The sequence below is a fragment of the Microcaecilia unicolor genome, chromosome 1 (assembly GCF_901765095.1).
Source record: "Microcaecilia unicolor chromosome 1, aMicUni1.1, whole genome shotgun sequence".
NCBI classification, from domain to species: domain Eukaryota; kingdom Metazoa; phylum Chordata; class Amphibia; order Gymnophiona; family Siphonopidae; genus Microcaecilia; species Microcaecilia unicolor.
Window position 1 is genome coordinate 209,329,042 of NC_044031.1, and position 27,058 is coordinate 209,356,099.

At 45.9% G+C, this 27,058-nt stretch overlaps 1 protein-coding gene across 3 annotated transcripts in view; it reads right to left on the reverse strand.

Moving 5' to 3' along the window:
- Positions 1-27,058, reverse strand: part of CDK13 (cyclin dependent kinase 13) — a 297,924-nt gene that overhangs the window by 139,364 nt on the left and 131,502 nt on the right. For all 3 annotated transcript variants that reach the window (XM_030203912.1, XM_030203919.1, XM_030203903.1), the window contains one exon: positions 20,264-20,434. In XM_030203912.1, the coding sequence (XP_030059772.1) occupies positions 20,264-20,434 (171 nt within the window). The remainder of the gene's footprint in view (positions 1-20,263; positions 20,435-27,058) is intronic.

The following is a 27,058-nucleotide window of genomic DNA, read 5'->3' on the forward strand; positions in this document are numbered from 1 at the left end:
CAGCTGGAAGAGGGAGAGTACTGCTAGGATGAAGTGTACAATTGTGATGAAACAGGACTGTTTCAAAATGTTGCTAGAGCATACTCTAGCAACCAAAGATGATGTACACAAATGGGAAGGCTTTAAACGAAGAAAGGACATTGTGTATCTGGATTATCAAAAGGCGTTTGACAAAGTACCTCATGAAAGACTCCAGATGAAATAGGAGAGTCATGGGTTAGGAGGTAGTGCCCTATTGTGGATTAAAAACTGGTTAAAGGATAGAAAACAGAGAGTAGGGTTAAATGGTCAGTATTCTCAATGAAGGGTAGATAGTGGGGTTCCCCAGGGGTCTATGCTGGGACCACTGCTTTTAACATATTTATAAATGACCTAGAGATGGGAGTAACTAATGAGGTAATTAAATTTGCTGATGACACAAAGTTATAGTAAAATTATGTCTTACCTGATAATTTTCTTTCCTTTAACGCAGCAGATGAATCCAGGAACTAGTGGGTTAAGTCCACCTACCAGCAGGTGGAGATAAAGATAAACTAAAGGCAGTGATGCCAGATAGCCAGCACCTTCCTCAGTCAGTATGTCATTTGTAAGCATTTGGGTTCAGAATAATTTATCTTTTTATATATATATATGTATGCACTTAAAAAAATGCTAAATTGTTTTAAATGTGCTCAGACCATACCGTTTACACCCATTATATCCCCAAGAGGAATATGTGGTGGTGTCACAATGGAACCATCATTGCACATATGATGTTCCACCTCCTAATATTTGTGTATGTACATACAGCTGCGCCCAAGTAGATCTTACTCACCAATATATGCGTATGTCTATAATGCATATGTATAAGTCATGAACTACTCACATTAAATATTGCTAGACTTGAGCTCAAACCTCCGCCCATAAATTATGGTACATTCCATATTACCTACATGGATAATAAACATACAGTTCAACGTTTGTTTAAACCTAAAGGAGGAATATGTTAATTCATGACACCCTGATTTCTCTTCCCCCACATATCTTACACAAACCAACCCACAATGCGATATACACACATATTCACATAATTATTTCACTTCCCTTGGGGTATATTGTGCTCGTGCTTGTGCTTCATTAAAATCACATATCATTCATCCATTCCAATCTTGCCATCAAAATAACTGCTCCCTTTAACTCTGGCCGAGTTTCAAAAGTCTTCATCAGAAAGGGAAAAATACTAATCTTTTAAACCAATTTGCAGGCATCATAAATCCCCCGGGTGGGATCGCCTCTGGAGTCCTTCCTCACTCCTAGGAGAGCAATTTAAAACACTTTAGCATTTTTTTAAGTGCATACATATATATATATATAAAAAGATAAATTATTCTGAACCCAAGTTTACTATAGTGAGTTTAAGGTTTAACTTGGCTGGTTGGATTTGATCTTCCTGATTTTTTGTAATTTATTTGTAAGCATTTGCCAAGGCAAAAAATATGAAACCAATAACCAGAAACTATCCTCACTACAAAAAACAGAGAACCAAATAAAAACATTGAAATAACTGCAACTTGATCCAGAAATCAGAATCCTTTCCGTGTTCCCATATCTGTCTGAACTCTGCAAAAGAGAACCCGGAAGGAAAAAATAGCCACACTGTGCGGAAAATGAAAAAAACGTCTGCTGAACTAGGGAGGGAACCTGGATTCATCTGCTGCATTAAAGGAAAGAAAATTATCAGGTAAGACAATTTTACCTTCCTTGTCACTTGCAGCAGATGAATCCAGGAACTAGTGGGATGTACCAAAGCATTCCTTAAGTAGGGTGGGAAGCCGACGCTCCCCGCGCCAGCTCTCCCACCCCAATACTCGCATCCTCCCAAGCAGACACGTCTAGCCTGTAATGCTTCGCAAAAGTATGACGGGACACCCAAGTAGCCGCCCGACAAATCTCTTCCAGAGATAAGGCCGATGCCTCCGGCCAAGAAGCCACCTGTGCTCGAGTAGAATGCACCTTCAGGGCCACTGGAGACGCCTGCCCTTGTAGCAGATTCGCCGCTCCAATGGCTTCCCTAATCCAGCGAGCAATGGAAGCCTTAGAAGCCGCCTCACCTCTTTTCGATCCCGACAACAGCACAAAGAGATGATCCGAGCATCGAAACTCGTTAGAGATCTGCAAGTACTGAAACAAGGCTCTCCGCACGTCCAGGAAACGTAGCGAGGCAAACTCCCCCGGAGAATGCTCTCTTCGAAAAGACAGAAGATAAACCGCCTGATTGACATGGAAAGCCGAAACCACTTTAGGTAGAAACGACGGCACCATCCGGATCGACACGCCTGCTTCAGAAAACTGCAAAAAAGGATCTCTGGAAGACAAAGCCTGAAATTTCAGAAATCCTCCTAGCCGAAGCAATGGCCACCAAAAACACTGTCTTAAGTGTTAGATCCTTCTCAGAAACCTTATTCAACGGCTCAAACCGTGGGGCATGGAGGGCTCGCAGTACTACATTCAAATGCCACGCTGGGCACGGCTGCCGCAGAGGAAGCCGAAGCCAAAGAGCCCCATGTAGGAAACGGACCACATCAGAGTGAGCTGCTAAAAAGGAACCGTCCAGTTTGCCCCTAAAACAAGCTAGCGCAGCCACCTGCACTCGAAGGGAATTATATGCTAATCCCTTTTGAAAACCATCCTGAAGGAACTCCAGAATAACCGGAATATCCGCCCGAAAAGGCGATTCAGCATGCAAAGCACACCACGCCGAGAAAGCTTTCCACACTCGTGCATATGCTGCTGAAGTAGACTGCTTCCATGCCCCCAAAAGAGTGGCAATGACTGGTCCTGAAAATCCCTTCTTCCTCAGCTGCCGCCTCTCCATAGCCAGGCCGTAAGACCAAAGCGGGAGGGATTTTCCATCTGAACTGGTCCTTGATGCAGCAGATCGGGAGTCACCGGAAGTCGCAATGGTGGCTCTGAGAGTGCTCGAACGAGATCCGCATACCACGGCCGTCGGGGCCAGTCTGGGGCCACTAGAACGACCGGCCCCGATGCCGTCCTATGCGGCATAGAACTCTCCCTATCAGAGGCCACGGAGGAAAAACATACAGTAGCTGTTGTTCCAGCCATGGCTGGAGAAGAGCGTCCAATCCTGCAGATCCTGGCTGCCGTTTGCGGCTGAAGAACTGGGGAACTTTGGCATTGCAAGCCATGAGATCCATTACTGGTCTTCCCTAAAGTTGACAGATCAGCTGAAAAGCCGAGTCCGACAGTGTCCATTCCACAGCGTCCAAAAGAGTCAGGCTGAGAAAATCCGCTTGAACATTGTCTTGACCCGCAATGTGCGCTGCCGACAGACTCTGAACATGCGCTTCTGCCCATACTAGAAGACGAGACGCTTCCACTGCCAAGGCTGCGAGTGCCCCCCCTGCCGATTGATGTAGGCCACCGTCGTGGTGTTGTCCGAGAATACACGAACCGCCTGTCCCTGCAGAAAGTCCTGAAAACTCTGCAGCGCATTCACAACTGCTCGCAACTCCAGACGATTTGTCAGCCAGATCGCTTCGAGAGGGGTCCATGATCCCTGGGCTACTCAAAGACAATGGGCTCTCCAGCCCACAAGGCTGGCATCCATCACGACTACCACCCAATTGGGAGATGCCAGAGAAACACCCTTCTGCAAATTGGCTGACCAGAGCCACCACGCGAGACTGTCCCTGGCCCGGCTCGACCAAGGAAGGCATTGTTGATAATTCAGCAACATCAGCGACCATCTGCTCAAAAGGAAATTCTAAAGAGGCCGCATGTGAGCCCTTGCCCATGGAATGACCTCCAAGGTCGCCGTCATGGAACCGAGGAGCTGAACATAGTCCCACACTCGGGAAGCGCGACGACTCAATAAGGTCCGTACCTGAGAAAGCAATTTGATCCTTCGCCCCTCGGGGAGAAACACCTTCCCCCGCTTTGTATTGAATTGCACTCCAAGATACTCCAGACTTGAGTAGGAACCAGATGACTCTTGTCTATATTGACTACCCAATCTAAGGATTGCAACACCGCAATCACTCGGTCGGTGACCACTCGACTCTCCTCTGCTGTCTTCGCCCGAATCAGCCAGTCATCGAGATATGGATGCACTCGAATCCACTCCTTCCGCAGGAACGCCGCCACCACCATGACCTTGGAAAAAGTGCGTGGGGCAGTGGCCATTCCGAAAGGAAGGGCGCGAAACTGGAAGTCTGACCCAGCACCGCAAATCTGAGAAATCTCTGATGGGGCTGCCAAATGGAAATGTGCAGGTATGTTTCCCTCAAATCGAAAGCTGTCAAAAACTCGCCTGGTTGAACAGCAGCAATAACTTCCCTTAACTTCTCCATGCGGAAGTAACAAACCCGCAAAAACTGGTTTACTTTTCTGAGATCGAGAATAGGCCGAAAAGCCCCTCCCTTCTTTGGAACCACAAAGAAGATGGAGTACCGACCTGTGAACCTTTTGAGAGGAGGAAAAGGCACGATAGCCCCTATCCTTAGCAGGTCTTGCAAACACTGCAGAACCGCTGTCCTCTTGGCCCGCGATACACAGTGGGACTCCAGAAAAAAGTCTGTGATGGGAGAGAAGAATTCTAGCTTATAACCTTCTCACACCACATCGAGGACCCACTGGTCCGAAGTAATTCTGGCCCACTCTGGAAGAAACAGAGAAAGCCGACCACCGATCTGCTCTCCTCCCGAGTGGATCTGCGCCCCATCATTGGAAGGCCCGAGGAGGAGCCCCCTGAGGAGAGGGGGGTCCAGCCGGATGCTTCTCTTTGCGAAAGGAAGAACGCTGCACAAAATGAGGACGCTGAAAGGCTGTGTTGGACTGACCCGGGCGATACCGTCGCGTCTCTCTGAAATGTGACCTCGAGGCTCCCTGCCTGGAAGTAGACTTGGGTCTATCCTCCAGAAGACGCTGAGATTTGGAATCTTTAATCTTTTCTAGGTCTTCCCTAAAAAGCAATTTCCCTTGGAAAGGCAATTTAATGAGCCGTTGCTTAGAGGCCATATCTGCGTCCCAATGACGGAGCCACAGAAGATGCCGAGAGGAAACGGTCAAGGCCATGATTTTGGCCGAAGCACGGACCAAATCATACAAGGCATCCGCCAAGTACGCTAGCCCAATATCCATCAGCGACATCTGAGGAGTTCCCGGCATATCAGACTCCAAAATCGAATCCATGACAGAATGTAGCCAACTGAGACAAGCTCTAGCCGCGTAAGAACTACAAACAGAAGCTTGAAGTATCAAAGCAGCCACCTCAAAGGCACGTTTTAGAGAGGCCTCTAGCAGTCTGTCTTGCATATCCTTAAGTGTCACACCACCTTCCACTGGAAGAGTAATCTTCTTAGTGACCGCCGTCACGAGGGCATCCACCCTACGTACAGCAAACTGCTCTAAACGGTCCGCTGAAACCAGATACAGCCCTCCCATCCGGATCCACCCACTGGGCCGAAATCAAATCTTCAATAGCTTCATGTACTGGAAAGGCCTTAAAAGGTCGTCTGGTACTAGCCATCTTGGGGTTGACCGCCTGAGAAGCCGCAACCTCAGGGTCCTCTATATTCAGGGCTTCCAGCGTCAGAGATAAAGGAGGACAACTCCTCCTTATGGAAAATCCTCACGGCAGAAGAGTCCTCCAGTTGGTCAGTGAGGATACCGTCCTCCACTCCCGTCTGCTCAGAGGGAATTGCAGGCGACTTTATGCAGGACCCCTCCTCAGACCTCAAAGAAAGCCTAGGCTTTTTAAGTGTGGCAATACTTATGTTCTTATGACAGACAGAGTGACAGCTCTTTTTTCTGTGAATAAATCTGGCAGAACCACTCATGACTAGGAAGTCCAAATTACCCAGGTGTTCAGAATATGAAATTTTTGCCTTTTGAATACACAAATAGAAAGAACGCTTGGATGAACTCTTCAAATTTTACAGACTGTTTTCATAAATCCTTTGTTCCAGCTGTTAGCGCTCATCTATGTAAAGTTAAACAACAGAAAAAGGCCCTTCTTCTGGATAACTGCCCAGCACACCCTCTAGCAGAAGAGCTTGTGAGCCGTGATGGTAAAATAAAAGTGTCTTATCTACCAAAGAATACTACTTCAGAGATCCAACCCCTGGACCAGGGCATTATTTCAGTGTTTAGAACAAGCTACCAATGTGAATTGATTAAGAGGATGGTGACAGATAACACTGCCACAGTTGATGCAGCACTGGCGTCACTCAACCTGAAGGAGGTTTGCCACCTTGGTGTAAAGGCCTGGGATGCCATCTCAGCAACTTGCATTAAGTGATGCTACATAAAGAGGTTTGTATCCATATTCCCTTCAATGACAACTGATAAGGATGATGATGCCCAAGAAGAAACCTTTTTGGCTTTTCTCTAGAGGATGTGCAGTTAGCTGAAGAGGCATTAAAATTTTGAATATGTGCATAATGACATCCTGAACTGGGTTTCAATTGATGAGTGCCCTGAGCATGTGAATGATGAACAAATTGTTGCAAATGTGCAGTGAAAGTCACAGCCACACCATCAGACAATGCTGATGAGGAAGATGACAATGTTGCTCTTGCTCCTCCACTCAGTGTGTCAGGGGCTGTAGAATGTTGCATATATAGAGTTCAGCCATAATGCTCAATGCTGTGTGAGTGCCTCAGTTTTACAGCAAATAAATCTTTTGAAACAGATCAATTTCTTCTTCATTTGTGTTCTGTTCCATTTAGACCCTGAATTTAATGCAAAGATATTTTATTGATCCCAAACAAGTTATAAAGGGGCTTCATCAAGGATGAACATATATAAATATATTCAAACATTACAAAAACCTGAAATCAGATTACCTCTAACAGATTTTCCCTAGCTATTTTTCTCATCATCAATAATAAATCCTCATTTTCACCAAGTAACATGGTCAAATCTGCCCATCAACAGAAAAGCTTTGTCTTGTAGAGTGTCCAAAACTGCACCTATGAAAAAAAAAAATCCGACTTGTAGGATAGAGGGTTGATTTCTAGAAGTTGCGTATAAAGCCCAAATTTTGAAGATGAATCATTTTGTCCCTGAGTGCTACAGCTAAGCTTTCCAAGGAAGCTGCCAGGAATCAGCAGTCAAGGTAAGGAAAAACACGTTTTCACTTGTGGACAGTGACAGATCTATACAGAAATGTTTGAGGTGGTAACAAGAGGGCAAGCTAGTTAAGCAGCATTTCTGCATATCACCCCCCCCCCAATACATACACAAGTTAATATATAGACACCACGGTCTTCTATGCATACAAAAACTCCTCCCCTTCCAGCTAGCTTCAGCTACCTGGTAAAACCACCATAATCTGCATAAAACCTAAATGAGTAATTATGGAATATAAGAATGTATATAGTGTAATTACAATTGATAGCACCATTCAATAAATTCTTCTATGTGGGAGTGAAGTCTGGATTGGACAGAATCTCAATGTAAACCCTTCCTTTACAGCTCGATATCACAAACTCCAAATTCCCCAACAGAGCTATCCCTTTTACAACACATCATACTGAAGGGGGGGGGGGGGGGTTACCTTCAAAATCTAATTAAAAAAAACAATTAAGTTAGTCTAATAAGAAAGGTATCATCTTACATACATAGTAACATAGTAGATGACGGCAGAAAAAGGAACTAAGTTCGATTCCCACTTCAGGCACAGGCAGCTCCTTGTGACTCTGGGCAAGTCATTTAACCCTTCTCCATTGCCCCATGTAAGCCGCATTGAGCCTGCCATGAGTGGGAAAGCGCGGGGTACAAATGTAACAAAAAAAAAAAAGGCAAGCAGTGGCTTCCCCATGACTGTCTCAATAGCAGACTATGGACTTCTCCTCCAAGAACTTCTCCAAACCTTTAAGCCCAGATACTCCAATCACTGTTACCACATCCTCCAGCAACGAGTTCCAGAGCTTAACTATTCACTGAGAGAAAAAAATATTTCCTCCTATTTGTTTTAAAAGCATTTCCATATAACTTGAGTGTCCCCTAGCCTTTGTACTTTTCTCTGTTTTGTTTTATTTATATTTATTACCTTTAAAAATGGACTAACACTGCTACCAAACCACTTTATTCAACACATCATACAAAACTATTCAAAATATTCAGATTGTGATCATCACCTCAGGAACTGTCAGACACTTTGAAAATAGATAGGCTTTTGTTTGTGTAGTTACTCCACAGCTGTGCTTCTCAACACAGTTCTTGGGGTAGACCCAGCCAGTCAGGTTTTCAGGATATCCACAATGCATATGCATGAATAGATATCCATATCAAGGGGGCAGTGCGTGCAAATCTCCCAGAGAACTGGTTTGAGAACCATTGCTCTATAGGATGTGGCAACCATTAATCTTGAGAAGTTTTATACTGGGTGCCAAGGGCCTGCTTTCAAATAGGGCCAAACACTTTGTAAAATAGCATAAAAACCCTGCAAAAACATTCAAAACCTACATAGCAAACTTATAAGAGTCTTAATCCACCTTTGAAAAGACAGTGTTATAAATATTACACTCAGCCCTAGAGCTCCAATATACTTACTACTGGGAAAGTAGAACAAGCTGGACTGTTAAAAGCAAAGTTACTCGCCTGTACCAGGTGTTCTCCAACGACAGCAGGCCAAGTATTCTTACAGCTGGGTGACATCTAATGGAGCCTGGTGTGGACGCTGACTAGCGAGATTAGGTTAGAACTTTCTAGAAACGTTCTACCGCCCATGCTTTGGTGCCTTCTTGCCCGGCACGCAAGAGTGAGTTTCTCAATCAGAAGACAACTCCATGGGGAAGTGGGAGGGTATATGAGAATACTTGGCCTGCTGTCCTCGGAGAAAATGAAGATACATACCTGTAGCAGGTATTCTCCGAGGACAGCAGGCTGATTGTTCTCACGACTAAGTGACATCCACGGCAGCCCCGATGATCGGAAAATCTTCCTAGCAACAGAAGTTTGCTAGAGCCTTCGAGCAAGCGCTGTGTGGCCATCTTCCCGCCTGTCGCGCGAGAGTCCCGTCAGTTTGATAACAAAGCAAAGAAAGAAAAGACAACTCCAAAGGGGAGGCGGGTGGGTATGTGAGAACAATCAGCCTGCTGTTCTTGGAGAATACCCGCTACAGGTATGTATCTTCATTTTCTCCGAGGACAAGCAGGCTGCTTGTTCTCACAACTGGGGTATCCCTAGCCCCCAGGCTCACTCAAAACAACAACGAAAGGTCAATTGGGCCTCGCAACAGCGAGGACATAACAGAGATTGACCTACGAAGAAAACATTTAAATGAGTGTGCAGCCTGGAACAGAACAAAAATGGGCCTAGGGGGGTGGAGTTGGATTCTAAACCCCGAACAGATTCTGCAGCACCGACTGCCCAAATCAACTGTCGCGTCGGGTATCCTGCTGAAGGCAGTAGTGAGATGTGAATGTGTGGGCTGAAGACCACGTCGCAGTCTTGCAAATCGTTTCTATAGTGGCTGACTTCAAGTGGGCCACTGACGCTGCCACGGCTCTAACACTATGAGCTGTGACATGACCCTCAAGAGTCAACCCAGCTTGGGCGTAAGTGAAGGAAATGCAATCTGCTAGCCAATTTTGAAATGGTGCGATTCCTGACAGCAACTCCCCTTCTGTTGGGGTCGAAAGAAACAAACATTTGGGCGGACTGTCTGAAGGGGTTTGTCCACTCCACATAGAAGGCCAATGCTCTCTTGCAGACCAATGTATGCAACTGACGTTTAGCAGGGCGGGTATGAGGACGGAGAAAAAATGTTGGCAAGACAATTGACAAGTTCAGATGGAACTCCGACACCACCTTTGGCAAGAACTTAGTGTGAGTGCAGAGGACTACTCGGTTATGATAAAATTTAGTATAGGGAGCAAGGGCTACCAAGGCTTGAAGCTCACTGACCCTACAAGCTGAAGTAACTGCCACCAAGAAAATGACCTTCCAGGTCAAGTACTTAAGATGGCAGGAATTCAATGGCTCAAAAGGAGGTTTCATCAGCTGGGTGAGAACAAAGTTGAGATCCCATGACACTGGTGGAGATTTGACAGGGGGCTTTGACAAAAGCAAACCTCTCATGAAGTGAACAACTAAAGGCTGTCCAGAGATAGGCTTACCCTCCCCACACGTTGATGATAACTACTACTACTTAACATTTCTAGAGCGCTACTAGGGTTACGCAGCGCTGTACAATTTAACAAAGAGAGACAGTCCCTGCTCAAAGAGCTTACAATCTAATAGACAAGTGAACGGTCGGTCCGATAGGGGCAGTCAAATTGGGGCAGTCTGGATTCACTAATTGCACTAAGGTGAACTCTTACGGAGTTGGTCTTGAGACCAGACTCTGAAAAATGTAGAAGGTATTAAAGCAGGGTCTGTATAGGACAACAGAGAGGATCTAGGGCCCTGCTGTCACACCAGATGGCAAACCTCCTCCATTTGAAAAAGTAACTCTTCTTAGTGGAATCTTTCCTGGAAGCAAGACTTGGGAGACACCCTCAGAGAGACCCAAGGAAGTGAACTCTATGCCCTAAACATCCAGGCCGTGAGAGCCAGAGACTGGAGGTTGGGATGCAGAAGTGCCCCCCTTGTTCTGAGTAATGAGGGTTGGAAAACACTCCGATCTCCACGGTTCTTCGGAGGGCAACTCCAGAAGAAGAGGGAACCAAATCTGATGCGGCCAGAAGGGAGCAATCAGAATCATGGTTCCACGGTCTTACTTGAATTTCAGCAAAGTCTTCCCCACCAGAGGTAATGGAGGATATGCATACAGAAGGCCTGTCCCCCAATGCAGGAGAAAGGCATCTGACGCTAGTCTGTCGTGGACCTGAAGCCAGGAACAGAACTGAGGGACCTTGTGATTGATCTGAGTGGCAAAATGATCCACTGAAGGGGTGCCCCATGCTCGGAAGATCTTGCGTACCACGCCCAAGTTGAGCAACCACTCGTGAGGCTGCATTATCCTGCTTAACCTGTCGGCCAGACTGCTGTTTACGCCTGTCAAATATGTGGCTTCGAGAAGCATGCCATGACGGCGAGCCCAAAGCCACATCTGGATGGTTTCCTGACACAGGGGGCGAGATCTGGTGCTCCCCTGCTTGTTGACGTAGTACATGGTAACCTGATTGTCTGAATTTGAATAATTTGATTGGACAGCCGATCTCTGAAAGCCTTTAGAGCGTTCCAGATCGCTCGCAACTCCAGGAGATTGATCTGAAGACCTGATTCCTGGAGGGACCAAGCCCCTTGATTGTGAAGCCCGCCTACATGGGCTCCCCACCCCAGGAGAGATGCATCCGTTGTCAGAACTTTTTGTGGCTGAGGAATTTGGAAGGGACGTCCCAAAGTTAAATTGGATCGAATTGTCCACCACTGAATGGAATGGCGAAAGCCGGTGGGTAGCTGGATTGCATCCTCTAGATCCCCTGTGGCCTGAAACCACTGGGAAACTAGGGTCCATTGAGCTGATCGCATGTGAAGATGGGCCATGGGAGTCACATGGACTGTGGAGGCCATATGGCCTAGAAGTCTCAACATCTGCCGAGCTGTGATCTGTCGAGACACTCCGGCCAAGGAAACAAAGAGCCAGAAGGTTGTCCGCCCACGCCTCTGGAAGATAGGCATGAGCGGTCTGTGAATCTAGCAGAGCTCCTATGAATTCTAGTTTCTGAACTGGAAGAAGATGGGGCTTTGGGTAATTTATGACAAACCTCAGTAGCTCCAGGAGCTGAATAGTAATCTGCATGGACTGTAGAGCTCCTGCCTCCAAAGTGTTCTTCACCAGCCAATCGTCGAGATAAGGGAACACATGCAGGACGCATCCCCCCTGTTTTCTTTTGCACAAGGAAGTACCTGGAATAGAATCCCAGCCCTTCTTGCCCTGGTGGAACGGGCTCGACCGCACTGGCGCTGAGAAGGGCGGAGAGTTCCTCTGCAAGTACCTGCCTGTGCTGGAAGCTGAAGGACTGAGTTTCCGGTGGGCAATTTGGAAGTGTGGAAATCAAATTGAGGGAGTATCCTAGACGGACTATTTGAAGAACCCACCGATTGGAGGTTATGAGAGGCCACCTCTGGTGAAAAACTTTTAACCTACCTCCGACCGGCAGATCGTCCAGCACAGACACTTTGATAGTGGCTATGCTCAACTGGAGCCAGTCAAAAGCCTGTCCCTTGCTTCTGCTGGGGAGCTGCAGGGGCCTGTCTGGGTGCACGCTGACGAGAACGAGCGCGCTGGGGTTGAGCCTGAGAAGGCTGTCAAGAAGGTGGATTATACCTACGCTTAATGTAAGCATAGGGAGCATTCCGCCTTCCTGGGAAAAAACGTCTACCTGATGAGGTAGATGCTGAAGGCACCTGGTGGGAGAGATTGTCGAGGGCCGTTTCCCACTGGTTGAGCTGTTCCAATTACCTGCTCGACTTCCTCTCCAAAAATATTATCCCCCTTCCCCGGCAAGGAACATCCGCTAGCCACTGCTGGACTCTATTGTCCAGGTCAGAGGCACGCAGCCATGAGAGTCTGCACATCACTATACCTTGAGCAGCGGACCTGGATGCAACATCAAAAGTTGTAAGCACCCCTGGACAGGAATTTACGACACGCCTTCAGCTGCCTGACCACTCTCCTGAAAAGGACTGGCCTGCTCCGAAGGGAGCTGATCGACCAAGTCCGCCAGTTGCTTCACATTGTTCCATAAGTGGATGCTCGTGTAGAGCTGGTAGGACTGAATTTTGGACACGAGCATAGAGGACTGATAGACCTTCCTCCCAAAATAGTCCAGAGTTCTAGATTCTTGTCCCAGGGGTGCCGAGGCAAAATCTCTAGAACTCTTGGCTCTCTTGAGAGCAGAATTCACAACCATAGAGTCGTGAGGTAACTGCGACTTCATCAACTCAGGTTCTCCATGGATTCGGTACTGAAACTCAACCTTCTTGGGGATGGTGGGATTAGAGAGTGGTTTTGTCCAGTTCTTCAGCAATGTCTGCTTAAGGACATCATGCAGAGGAACAGCGGACGACTCCTTAGGAGGCGAAGGATAGTCAAGGACCTCGAACATCTTGGCCCTGGGCTCATCCTCAGATACCACAGGGAAGGGAATAGCCACAGACATTTCCCATACAAAGGAGGAGAAAGAAAGACTCTCCGGAGAAGAAAGCTTTCTTTCAGGCTAAGGAGTGGGATCAGAAGGAAGACCACAAGACTCCTCAGAAGAGAAATAGCTCAGATCCTCCTCTTCTCCCCACGAAGCATCCTCCTCGGTGTCGGACAAGAGTTCGCGAACTGCAGTCCGAAACCGGGCCCGTCTCGACTCCGAGGAACCATGTCCTCGATGACGTCGAGAAGTCGACTCCCGCACCGGCGGCGATGAAGCTCCCTCCAGCGATGTCGACGGGGAGCCGACCTGGGTGGCAGCTGAGGCCGATGCCGCAAGCGGTATCTGCGTCGGAGACCACACCACAGGCACAGAGCCAGCTGCCGCTGGGCACAAGCACCCCCGGTACCGGAACAGACTGAAGCAGCAGCTCCTCCAGTAGACCTGGAAGAATGGCTCGGAGGTGCATGTCCAGAGTGTCTGCCGGGAAAGGCTGTGGGGCCAGTGTAGGAGCCGGAGGCAGAACCTGTGCAGAGAAGAGAGGCGGTACCGGACTGTCCGAAGACCAACACCTCTTGGATGGAGGGTGAGCGGTCCTCCTGGCGTCAACGCTTCTTGGGTGCCGAACTCCTCGACGCTCCGGAGCTCCCAGTACCGTGTGTGGAAGGAGATCGATGCCGATGCTTCTTAGCCTTCGCTCGATGAATGGCATCGGTACCGAGGACATGGAATCCACATGCCTCCTCAGGGGTCGGGTCCGAAAGTGGTCGGTCCCGATGGGCCTGCACAGCAGGAGCCTTCGAGACAGGTGGAGACCCACTCGACAGCTCACTGCTCCCAGCTTGCGGTGGTCTTCGGACAGGTATTACTTCCGGTGCCGGTGTCGCCGACCTCGGTACTGCTGTCGATGATGAAGTGCCAGGCAAAGCTCCAAACAGACGTTCCCGATGAGCCTTTCTCAACGCCTGTGTCCGCTTTTTAAGGCTAAGACAACTTACACGTGTCTGGGCGATGGTCGGGCCCAAGGCACTGGATACACCACGAATGGGGATCAGTAACTGAGATTGCCCCGGCTGCACCGGCCACACTTCTTGAAGCCGCTGGTAATCCTCAATGTCATGGACGAAAAAATAGCGGTGGCAAAGTCAAAATTCTCGATGGTGCCGAGAAAAAAGGGCACAAAAAGGACAAAAGCGCAGCCCAAAAGGGGTCACGACAGCAGCGAAAGAAAACTTAAAGGGGGCCGAACTCTAAAAACGTAAGGGAATTTTTTTTTTTTTTTAAGAAAAAAGCGCAAAAACTTGTGACCAAAAAATGAAGGCTCTTTCTCAGGGCACAGAGAGAGACGGCAAAAACAACAGCTCCCTACCGCGGAAAGAGAAAAAACTGACGGGACTCTCGCGCAACGGGCGGGAAGCGGATGGCCGCACGTGCTCGAAGGCTCTAGCAAACTTTTGTTGCTAGGAAGATTTTCCGATCATCGGGGCTGCCGTAAACGTCACCCAGTCGTGAGAACAAGCAGCCTGCATTCTCACAGTGGGAATCCCTAGCTACCAGGCTTAACAAAAAACAACAATGCTAGGACAATAGTGACTCAAAAGGCCCGTTAAGTCAATTAACCTGAAACTATTTACATACTAGCTGTGAAGGTGCAGCCTGGAACTAAAGAAAACTGGGCCCAATGTGTGTGTGGGGGGGGGGGGGGGGGGGGGAATTGGATTCTACACACTGAACTGCCCTGCCTGAACTGGCTTTCATGACAGGTATCTTGCTCAAGGCAGTAATGAGATGTGATTGTGTGGACAGATAACCATGTCACAGCTTTCCAAACCTCCTCTATGGAGGCTGACCTCAAGTGGTTATGAGCCAACATAACCCTCTACAGTCAGCCTATCCTGGGCATAAGGAGATGCAGTCCACTAGCCAATTAGAAACTGTGCATTTGCCGTTGGCTACCCCCATCCAGTTTGGGTCAAGAGAAACAAAACGCTGGGTGGACTGTCTATGGGCTTTAGTACACTCCAAATAGAAAGCTAAAGCTCGCTTGCAATCTAAGGTATACAGTACCCTATCGCCAGCATGGGCATGTGGTATTGGGAAAAATGTTGGTAGGTGATTAAGATGGAACTTAGGGTTTGTGCAGAGAACTACTCTATTGCAATGAAACTTTGTGTAAGGTGGATCAGCTACTAGGGTCTGAAGCTCACTGACTCTGCAAGCTGATGTGACCGCCACCAAAAATAAGACCTTCCAGGTCAGGTACCTCAGAAGACAGGAATCAAGTGGCTCAAAAGGAGTTTTCAACAGCTGAGTGAGGATGGCGTTGAGGTTTGATGGGAGGCTCTCAGAAGCAAGCCTTACAAGCTCAATGACTCTGCAAGCTGATGTGGTCGCCACCAAAAATACAACTTTCCAGGTCAAATACTCCAGATGACAGGAGTCAAATGGCTCAAAAGGAGCTTTCACCAGCTGGGTGAGGACAACTTTGAGATCCCATGACACCGTTGGAGGTTAGACAGGGGGCTTTGTTAGTAACAAACCTCTCATGAAGCAAAGAGCTAGAGGCTGTACAGAGATGAGCTTAACTCCTACTTAGTGATAAGTACTAATTGCACTTAGATAAACCCTTACAGGACTGGTCTTTAAACCAGACTAAGAGAGATATAGGAGGTATTCAAGCAGTTTATCTGTAGAACAAGTGAGGGGATCTAAGGCCTCACCCTCATACCAGACAGCAAACCTCTTCCACTTAAATGAGTAACTCTGTTTAGTGGAGTCTTTCCTGGAAGCCAGCAAGATGCTGGAGATGCCCTCAGGCAAATCTAAGGATTCAAATTTTATGCTCTCAACATCCAAGCTGTGAGGGCCAAGGATTGGAGGTTGGGATATAAGAGATCCCTCATTCTGCAGGATGAGGACTGGAAAATATTCCAGTCTCTACGAATCTTTGGAGGACAACCCGAGAAGAGGAAAGCAGATCTGCATCGGCCAGTAAGGAGCGATTAGGATCATAGTCCCCTGGCCCTGCTTGAGTTAAAGTAAAGTCTTCTCTCTGAGAGGTAATGGAGGATACACATACAGAAGTCCATTCCCCCACTGTAGGAAAGGAGTCGGATGCTAGTCTACAATGCGATATGAGCTTGGAACAGAACTGGGGGACTTTGTTGTTGAGGTGAGTGGCAAAAAGCTCCACTGAGGAGGTGCCACTCTCTCAGATGATCTTGCAGACCCACTGCCACAATCCCACTGGTTTCTGACACAAAGTGTAGGATCTCACACCCCCTGCTTGTTTACATAGGCATCCAGGTTGCAATGTTTTGTTTGAATGAGAATGATTTGATTCTGTAGCAGATCTCTGAAAGTCTTTAGAGCATTCCAAATGGCCCTCAGCTCGAGGAGGTTGATATGGAGATGTTTCCTGAGCAGACCAGGTTCACTGGGTGTGAAACCCATCCACCTGAGCTCCCCATCCAAGGCTGGATGCATCCTTTGTAAGTACCTTCTGAGGAAGTGGAAGTTGAAATGGTAGCATCACAGTCAAATCTGTCCAAATTGTACACCAGAGAAGGGCATGAATCAACTCTGGAAGAATCTGGATGGCATCATCTGGATTCCCAGCCACCTGAGACCACTGGGAAGCTAGGGTCCACTGGGCCTCTCTCAAGTGGAGACATGCCATGGGAGTGACATGCACTGTTGAGGCCGTGTGGCCCATCGATCTCAACATCTGTCAAGCTGTGACTTGCTTGCTGCTTTAGATTTGCAAGATGAACATTAAAGGTCTTTGCTCTTCACTTGTGGAAGAAGAGCCAGAGCTTGCAATGTATCTAGCAGGGCTCTTATGTATTCCACTCGCTGGACCTTGAGAAGGTGGGACTTAGGGTAGTTTATGATGAATCCTAGGAGCTCCAGCACCCGAATGGTTGGGCACATCGACTCTGATGCCCCGTCCTGCGATGTGGAGAAATACATATGCAAAAAATACACTGCAACTACCACTAGATGCTTGGTGAATACCCTGCGAGCTGACGCGAGGCCAAATGGCAGAATGCAGTATTGGTAGTGGCATTTCCCTATGTGGAATATGAGATACTTCCTGGGACTGCTAGTATAGAAATGTGGGTATAGGCATTATTTAAATCCAAAGAGCATAGCCAATTGTTTTCCTGAATTATAGGGGAGAAAAGAGTGCCCTGGGAAATCATCCTGAACTTTTCTTTGATCACGAATTTGTTCAGGGCTCTTAGGTCTAGAATGAGATGAATTTTTCCCTTTTTGGGCACAAGGAAGTACCTAAAATAGAATTTCTTCCCTTAGTGGTAAGGCTTCGACCACATTGGCCTGTAGAAGGGCAGAGATTTCCTCTACAAGTACATGCTTGTGCCGAGAGCTAATCAACAATGCTCTTTGTGGGCATTATGGTGGTCTGTGATGCCAATGCAACCGAGATAGACTATCTGAAGAACCCACTGGTTAGAGATTACAAGGGGTCACTTGTAATGGTAAAAAATTTAGCCTCCCCCCTACTTGTAAGCCGTCCATGATAGTTATGTTGAATGCAGCTATGCTTTCCTGGAGCCAGTCAAAAGCTTGTCCCTTGCTTTGACTGGGGAGCCAGCTAAGGTTGTTTGGGCAGGACTGGCAAGACCAAGAATGCTGGGTATGAGGATTCTGGGCAGAGTGGGAAGGTGGAAGAAACTTACACCTTTAAGAGTAGTATGGTCATCACACCTAGGCAAACTTGAAAATCTCTGTGAGGAAGAGGATGCAGCTGAAGGGTGCCAAGATAGGGTTTCGATGGTATTAGTATGTTTCTTAATGAGGTCAACGACCTCTTCTCCAAACAGAATGTCACCTCATGGCCAAAAAGGGGCAGTGTTCAAAATGAGGTTGGTAGGGCTGGCGCAAACCGCTAAATGCAGCAGGGAGGCACAGGTGAAGCAGGGACGTCCCTCCCAGACAAGCTTTTAGTTCTCCTGAAGATGCTTTAAACAGTGAAACCCGTGTTGAGAACGGAGCAAATGTATACATAAACTGTTTTCATGGTGATACAAATGGAACCAATGATATCAAAGTATGAAAGTTCAGCTAAAATAATATGAAGAAATATGACAGAGTCTACAATATGGACAATATTTATGTAGAGAAAGTGCAATGACTAATAGCACAAAATACGAAAGGATTGCAAATGTACAGATGGCAAGAAGCTTTTTTATTACATATCGAAGTCAAAATAATAGATTTTTTTTTTTTTTTTTTACAATCACTGATTTAGAAGTGGAAAAAGTTTTTGAATACCGAGTAATAAACCAATATATGGCTTATTGATTAAACTAGCCGTTGAGCCCGTTAAAACGGGCTAGTATGGGATTTTTCCAAGGCCCCCTCCCCCGAGGTTGCCGCTGCAGGTCCCCCCCCCGGAGTCACTGCCGCCACCCCTCCACCCGGCCCGGGCCCTCTCTTCGCTATTGAACTTACGTCGCCGAAACGCAGCAGGCAGATCAGCAGAGCTCCCGTCGGCCTTCCTTCTCTGCCTGTATCCTGTCCTCGTGTGATGTAACGTCGGTGAGGGCGGGGCACAGGCAGGGAAGGAAGGCCGACGGGAGCTCAGCTGATGGATTGGGGGGGGGGGGGGCGTCGTCAGTGACTTCAGGTGGGGGGAGCGGTAGCAACGTCGGCGGCTCCCTCCCTTCGCGCAGTTTCCCTCTCTGTCCCGCCCCCGGCATCACGTATTGACGCGGGGGCGGGACAGAGAGGGAAGTCTCTACTGCGCATTTGCAGGTGAGTACGGTCACTCGCCATTTATATGTTTGATTTTAACTGCCAGATCCCTTGACAATTCTTCTAGCATTTGGAGATCCCTTCTCATAGTTTCTACTCCCTCCAGGGTATCCACTCTATTGGCTGTCTTCGTGTTATCTGCAAAAAGGCAAACTTTTCCTTCTAACCCTTCAGCAATGTCTAGCACAAATATATTAAACAGAATTGGCTCCAGCACCAAACCCTGAGGCACTCCACTACTCACCTTGGTAAGACAGAACATTTTGTTGTATAATTTATGCTGTACAGCCAAAACGAAGATGTGAAACATTTCAGCTCAGTCATTAACTCTACAGCAACTTCTGTGACAAAACCACTCTATGTCATTATAAAGTTGTGAACACACGCCTATTCAAACCTAGGCAATCAGTCCATAAACAGAATACTTATATGCTGGAAAGGTCCTAATTGACAACCTGGCTGTTGAAGTGTACATTCAATGCTTTGTTGAGAATCAGCTTTGTGGCCAAGTTTAAGCTGGTTTCCAGCATAGGTGGCCAGCAAGAGACAGTGGTCACAGCATCTGCAGAGCAGAAGTGGTTATGATTATAGCGATGGTAGGTATAGGCTCAAATGAAGAAGTGCTAAAAGGGAAGAGAATGCAGAGGGATTTAGAGTCTAAAGGAAAGGCCAGAGGAAAAGATAAGAGTAGCAGAAATTGGTGAGGATGACTATTACAATGGTGCTGTAACAATTCTAATCCAAAAATATAATTCTTTATGAGCAATAACTTCTTCATATTATAATTGCTTTAAAAATATGACTGTTCTTTAAAAAAAGAAAAACAAATATATATAATTTAATGTGAAGAATTTTTTGCCACAAAATTCCTTCATAAATAAGATCTGCACCAGCCAGCCAAGTCTCAATGAGGTCAAAATTATTAGAATTCCAATACGTACCACAAAAATCAATCATCACTTACTATTCTTTTCAAAGCCCACCTGACAAAACCGCAGGAATAACATGTATAGAATATTTGTACGTTTGGGAAGCTTGCCAGGTGCCCTTGGCCTGGATTGGCCGCTGTCGTGGACAAGATGCTGGGCTCGATGGACCCTTGGTCTTTTCCCAGTATGGCATTACTTATGTACTTATATGTACTTTACAGAGCAATAAACAGCCCTTGTACACAATGGATTTGAAATATACAACTACAGCAAGTACGTGGCATCATCAGTGACTTTCTGTAAACAACTCGTTGATCATCACACACCATAAAAAATACAGCATCACTTAAAGCACATTGGTACATATATAGCCATCAGGGTGCTGACCTGCTTCTGCAAGATTATCGCTCTTATCAGATAGCCCTGTAGAAAAACCAGAGAACTCCACATTCATACCTTTGTCCTTCTTAAAATCCACTGCATCCTCCTTATCAGTCACTATTTCCTTCATGTTGATGATACTCTGGTGGGTTAGCTGTCGAAGGATCTTAATTTCCCGAATGGCTGTGATTGGAAAGCCTTCCTTCTCATTATCCAACCGTACTTTCTTTAATGCCACCATTTCTCCTATAAAAGTAGTAAGGCATATTTGTTATACTACCATTTATGATACTGTGTGACAAGAATTCTATTAAAGGCATGACTGTCCGTACTGAAGTAACCTTCTTATTAAAGGCTCCCTATATACTATACTCATAAGTGACTGAGCACCTCCAATATTTTTCCCTGTAAGTCTGTAGATCTGAGACAGCTAACTCCATGCTGCAGAGCAAAAGATTATTAGAAATTATGAACTGCCTATGTGTGGGTCCATCTGTAATAAGTCTAAACCTGTTCCAGTTGGATAGGCAGTGCCTTAAAGGTGGAGGACAAAAGATTTTTTATTTTTTTTATTTATTGGACAGCTTTTTAATTTATTTGAAAACTTCCCATTTCTAGATATAAATATCATGAAATAAAAGCTGAATATCACTAGAACAGCTTAAAACATGATGGTAGCTGGTAGCAAAAGCAGTTGTAAACTATGTATTTTGTGCTCATTTCTCTACACTGCTCTATACAATACAGATAGCCAAATCTCAGTGAGAATATCCTGTTGCTTGATAGGTTCATCTTAACTGTTAAGCCTGGTGTTATAAAGATGATGGAATATATTGAAATTAAATAGAAGTAAAATTAAACTCTCCTTTTATTGGGGCTCATGGAATCACAACATCTGTTTTGTAGAAGTTGCCATTTTAGATACACAAATGGATTATTCTATTTTGAACATGTTTCAGGGGCAAGTGGTTGTATAAGTCAAAATAAAAATATTTTTTGTTTCATGCAGATCTCAATTGTTAAACGTAACTAAATAGGCCCCTAATTCAGTCCATTGGTTTACTTATATTTTGTTCCTATGACGACTTATACTGTGCAAAAACTGAAAACTCTTCTATCTGGTTGATAATAAAAGGAGCTCACTGTGAACACTATCTACCCTTAGAAGTTATTTTGTGGCTGTACATGAGGAATTGTAATATTGACTAAATAAGTGTAGGTTTGTGTCTCTAGTCATGCATCCAAAGCTTATATAATCCTTTCAAGAAATTCGTTTAACTTATTAGTGGAACATAACCACAGAGGAATGGTATAGTCACATTTTCAATATGGTTAACACTAGGGCCCAGATAAGGAACAGGCTATTTTGAGTTAGTCTTCACTAGACCAAACTTGCTTTCCTTGTGCCATCACCATCCAGCTGGATAGGCTGTGTCTTAAAAGGTAGAGAAGATTTTTTTTTTTTAAATTATATCAGACATTATCCCAAGCAAAGTCAATGTGGCTTACATTTGAAAATGCAGTTAGGAGCAAATGGATATGTCTGAAACATTTAACAAAGTTGAGATCAGCATATATACCCAACTGGGCAATTAAAATTCTGTCCTTTAATGATGTCACATGTTCAGAAATCTATAACGAAGATAACTTACCTGTAGCAGGTATTCTCAGAGGACAGCAGGCTGATTATTCTCACACGTGGGTCAACGTTCGCGTCAGCTCAGGAACTGGCATTTTGCCATAGCAAAGACAAAAAAACTTTGCTAGAGTCTTGTAGTGCGCGTGCAGCACGCACCGCGCATGCGCGGACTGACTTCCCGCCCACCGCATGAACGCATAACTCAGTTAGGTCTAAAAGCATAATAAATAACTCCAAGGGAAGCTGTGTAGGATTGTGAGAATAATCAGCCCGCTGTCCTCAGAAAACACCTGCTACAGGTAAGTATCTTCACTTTCTCCAAGGACAAGCAGGCTCACACAAAACAATAAACATTGGTCAATTGGGCCTCGCAATGGTGAGGACATAACGTAGGTTGACCTGAAAACTATATACGCTAGTTGAGAGTGCAGCCTGGAATAGAATAAAACAGGCCTGGGGGTGGGGTGGAGTAGGATTCTAAACCCCAAACATTCTGCAGCACTGACTGCCCAAACCAACTGTCACATCGGGTATCCTGTTCAAGACAGTAATGAGAGGTGAATGTGTGGCCTGAACACCACGTTGCAGCTTTGCAAATCTCTTCAATGGAGGCAGACTATAAGTGAGCCACTGACACAGCCATGGCTCTGACATTATGAGCCGTGACATGGCCCTCCAAAGCCAGTCTAGCTTGGGCATTAAGTGAAGAAAATGCAATCTGCTAGCCAATTGGAGATGGTGAGACTCTCCTCCTTTTGGAATCAAAAGCAACAAACAACTGGGCGGACTGTCTGAAGAGCTTTGTCTGCTCCACGTAAAAGGTCAATGCTCTCTTGCAGTCCAAGATGTGCAAGTTGCTTTAGCCAGGGTGTACATGAGGACGGGGAAAAAAATGCTGGCAAGACAATCGACTGGTTCAGATGGAACTCCGATTCCAACTTTGGCAGGAACTTAGGGTGTGTACGGCGGATTACTCTGTTGTGATGAAACTTAGCATAAGGTGCATCCACTACTAAGGCCTGAAGATCACTGACCCTATGAACTGAAGTAACTGCCACCAAGAAAATGAGTACTTCAGATGGCAGAAATTCAGTGGCTCAAAAGGAGGCTTCATCAGCTGGGTGAGAACGACATTGAGATCCCATGACACTGGTGGAGGTTTGACAGGGGGCTTTGACAAAAGCAAACCTCTCATGAAGCGAACTAAAGGATGTCCAAAGATAGGCTTACCCTCTACACGTTGATGATAAGCACTAATTGCACTAAGGTGAACTCTTACAGAGTTGGTCTTGAGACCAGACTCTGACAAGTGTAGAAGGTATTCAAGCAGGGTCTGTGTAGGACAAGAGAGAGAGGATCTAGGGACTTGATGTCACCCCAGACGGCAAACCTCCTCCATCTGAAAGAGTAACACCTCTTCGTGGAATCTTTCCTGGAAGCAAGACTAGGGAGACTACTACTACTACTACTTAACATTTCTAAAGCGCTACTAGGGTTACACAGCGCTGTACAATTTAACATAGGAGGACAGTCCCTGCTCAAAGAGCTTACAATCTAAAGGACACGTGAACAGTCAGTCTGATAGGGGGAGTCAAATTGGGGCAGTCTGGATTTCCTGAAAGAGTTAGGTGCCGAACGCAGCATTGAAGAGGTGGGCTCATTGGGGAGGAGATGCCTACCAGTATGCAAGCGGCTGGGATATCAGTTCTCCTCAAACCAGGGCAGGACCCAGCCTTATGCGGCTTCTATAGGCCAATATCCTCGTTAAATATAGATGTCAAGATTCTGGCCAAGGTGATGGCGGACCGCTTAAGCAAGGTACTCCCTCTCCTGGTCCACGAAGATCAAGCGGGATTTATACCGCATAGGCAAGTAGCAGATAACATCCGGCGGACTCTGACTATCATGTGGTGGGCCCAGAGGAGAGGGGACTCCCGACACTCCTAGCGATTGATGCGGAAAAAGCATTCGATAGGGTGGACTGGGAGTTCCTCTGGGAAGTTATGTCACAAATGGGGATGGGGAGAAGTCTCATGGGATAGTTTAGGCAGCTGTATGCGCACCCAGTGGCCAGAATAAAAGTTAATGGGGGGTACTCAGAGCAATTTGATATCCAGCGGGGAACTCGACAAGGGTGCCCGCTATCCCCACTATTATTCGCCCTAGCCATAGAACCATTTGCCCAGCGGATTCGATCTACCCAAGGGGTTCGGGGGGTTCGGATGGGGGGGACGTGAGCACAAGATCACACTTTTTGCGGACGATATTCTATTCTACATCTCATTCCCAATGTCGACATTGCCCATATTGATTGAGGAACTTAAACATTATGGTCGTGTATCGGGTTTTAAGGTGAACTACGATAAGTCGGAAGTAATGGGGGTCACTAACTGATGATGAGCAGGACAGAATAAAAGAGGCGTTTAAATTTAAAATAACTAAAGAAAGTTTCCAGTATTTGGGGATAAGGATCCCAAGAGACCTTAATAAACTATATCAATTAAATTACATACCCCTCCTAAGGGATCTTCGAGGAGATTTGAATAGATGGAAGAAGGGGTGGGGTCGCATTGCGTCAGTGAAAATGAATATCCTGCCCCGGCTTCTATTTCTATTCCAAACGCTGCCAATCCCGGTACCGAAAAGGGAACTAGTGAGGCTGCAATCGGATTTGGGGACGTTTGTATGGGGGGGAGCTCCAGCCCAACTAGCGCAGAAAATAATCTGGGGTACATCTGAGCAAGGGGGCAGGGGGATGCCAAACATCCTTTGGTATTATTGGGCCTCACAGTTAAAACAAATTGCAGTATGGAGTAAGGTTGATCTGTCTCCAGTAACTAGATTGGAACAGATCTTTGTTCAAGAAGGGGCCTTGGAAGGGTTGCTATGGGCCTCAATTCCGGATACTGCGTATGGCAGGTTAACTTTAAACCCCTTTGTCTCACATTTGTTAGCTATGTGGGGATCTTTAAAACATAAGCTAAGAAGTTCTAGGACTAGATCCACCTATGCATGGATCACACAGGACCCTGGATTCCAGGCGGGGGCACAAGGAGGGGTATTCACCACATGGTTCCACAAAGGGCTGATTAGTTTTCGTGATTTTATAACAGAGGAGGGTATTAAACCCTTTGCAGAACTGCGGGAAGCATATGAGCTTTCACCCTCAGATGTCTATGCATACACACAGGATAAACATTATATCACTACAGTCCGGTGGGTCAAAGATAAACTAGTGGTGGGGGGAATCCAAGATGGCGGCCGAGCAGGAAGCAGGAGTGGAACGCTCTGCTTAAATTTTCCTATTTACCTTCTCCTGGACTAAACGAGCATGCCAAAGAGAAAGGGCAAGTCGAAGGGACCTCCCCTCCCCAGACTGGAAGCCCCTTCTCGGGGGCAAACTTCCAACTCCGCTTATTTGGTATCAACACCGTCGGGCGTATCCGCAACCAAGGCAGGGAAGAGCCCCGGTTTGGAGAGCGGAACTTCGCTCAGCCCTATCGGACCAACAACTCCCCCACCGCCACAACCGGTTGAGGCCAGAGTACCGAGTGAAGATAAAAACTCGAAGGGGCGGCAGACCTCACCTGAGAAGATGGCAAAAGAACTTTTTTCGTTGGGGGACCACCAGGCTTCGTCGGAGACGGCGTTAGAGGAGGCGTCGACGGGGGTGACCCAGAATGTAATTCTTGGGGAGGAAGCCGCGTTGTGCGCTAATGTGATCCAGCCCCTGGTGAAGCCCCAGGTAATATCCCTGGAATCTATTTGGTCGGCGTTAGAAGCCCTTCACAAGGTTTGTACTTTATTACTGTGACTTTAAATAATTCTAGACAAGTACAAGATCTTAAAGTGAAAGTTGAAGTGATTTCAGTTAAACAAATTGCAATGGAATCAGATCTAGTGAAGATTCAAGAACAGCAATCTCAATTAGCAGGAGACCATATGATTATTCATAGGAAACTTGAAAACTTGGAAAACTCTTCAAGAAACTTAAACTTACGCTTGTTAAATTTTCCTCAAACACAATTTATGTCTGCTAGAGAACTGTTCAATAAATTTTTGAAGGAGATTTTTAAGTATCCAGATGATTCGCTTCCTCCTTTGCAGAAGCTATATTACCTTCAATCTGGGAAAAGTTCTCAGTTGGATTCTACTCAGTTACAAGCACCTCCTGAATCATTGGATATATCTGAATTCTTGGAACGATCTCAAGAAGAAATCAAGACTCGTGCAACTTTGATAATTTCCTTTGTCTTTATACAAGACAAAGAAGCATTACTGAGACAGTATTTCAAGAACTTACAACCTCAGTTTATGGGAGATAAGATTTTGATCTTCCCAGATATTTCAAAATGGACTCAGCAAAGAAGAAAAATTTCTGGAACTGAGGCAAAAATCCTTGGAACTAGAAGCTACTTTTCAATTGAGATTCCCATGCAAATGCATAATAATGTTTAAGAATACTAAATATATATTTTATGAACCTGAACAATTGTCTAGATTTCTGGTTGCGCAAGGGGAAAAAAACACCGGCCAAATAAATATTGGAATTACAGTTCAAATGTAAAATGATAACACCTGCTCTAAACTTAAATGGTTAATTATTTCCACTTAACCAACTTCCCTTGGTGAAAATTGGATTCTCCTTATTTTGTGAACTGTTGTAATCAATGTTTGTTTATATTTTGGAATTAGAAATTTAGTATAATTTCCTTTAAAGATATTACTTAAACATTGATGTATTCTTCAAAGAGTGTTATCTTTGATAAAATGTGAAATTAATAAAGAAATAAATTAAAAAAAAGATAAACTAGTGGAAAAAGAACGGATGGAAGATATATGGGGGAAAATTGATCTGTGGGGGAAGGGAATCTCTAGGCTCTATCACCACATAAGGGGGACAGAATTTGTAAAACACGTATATGGAGGCCTGGGAGAGGGATTTGAAGCAGGAACTGACCGCCTCGGAATGGGGTCGGGTGTGTAGAGAGGTTAAAAAAAGCCTCATTATGCATATTACTTAAAGAGAATGTATATAAAATATTGAGTAGATGGTACTACACGCCAGAGAAGGTAAAAGCAATGTACCCCGGGGCCTCCAATCTATGTTGGAGGTGCAAGGAGGAAAAAGGCACCTTCTATCATGTGTGGTGGGAATGTGCACTAATACAGAACTATTGGAAGGGTGTAACAGGGGTATTGACGGAGGCTCTATAGGCTCCATTCTCATG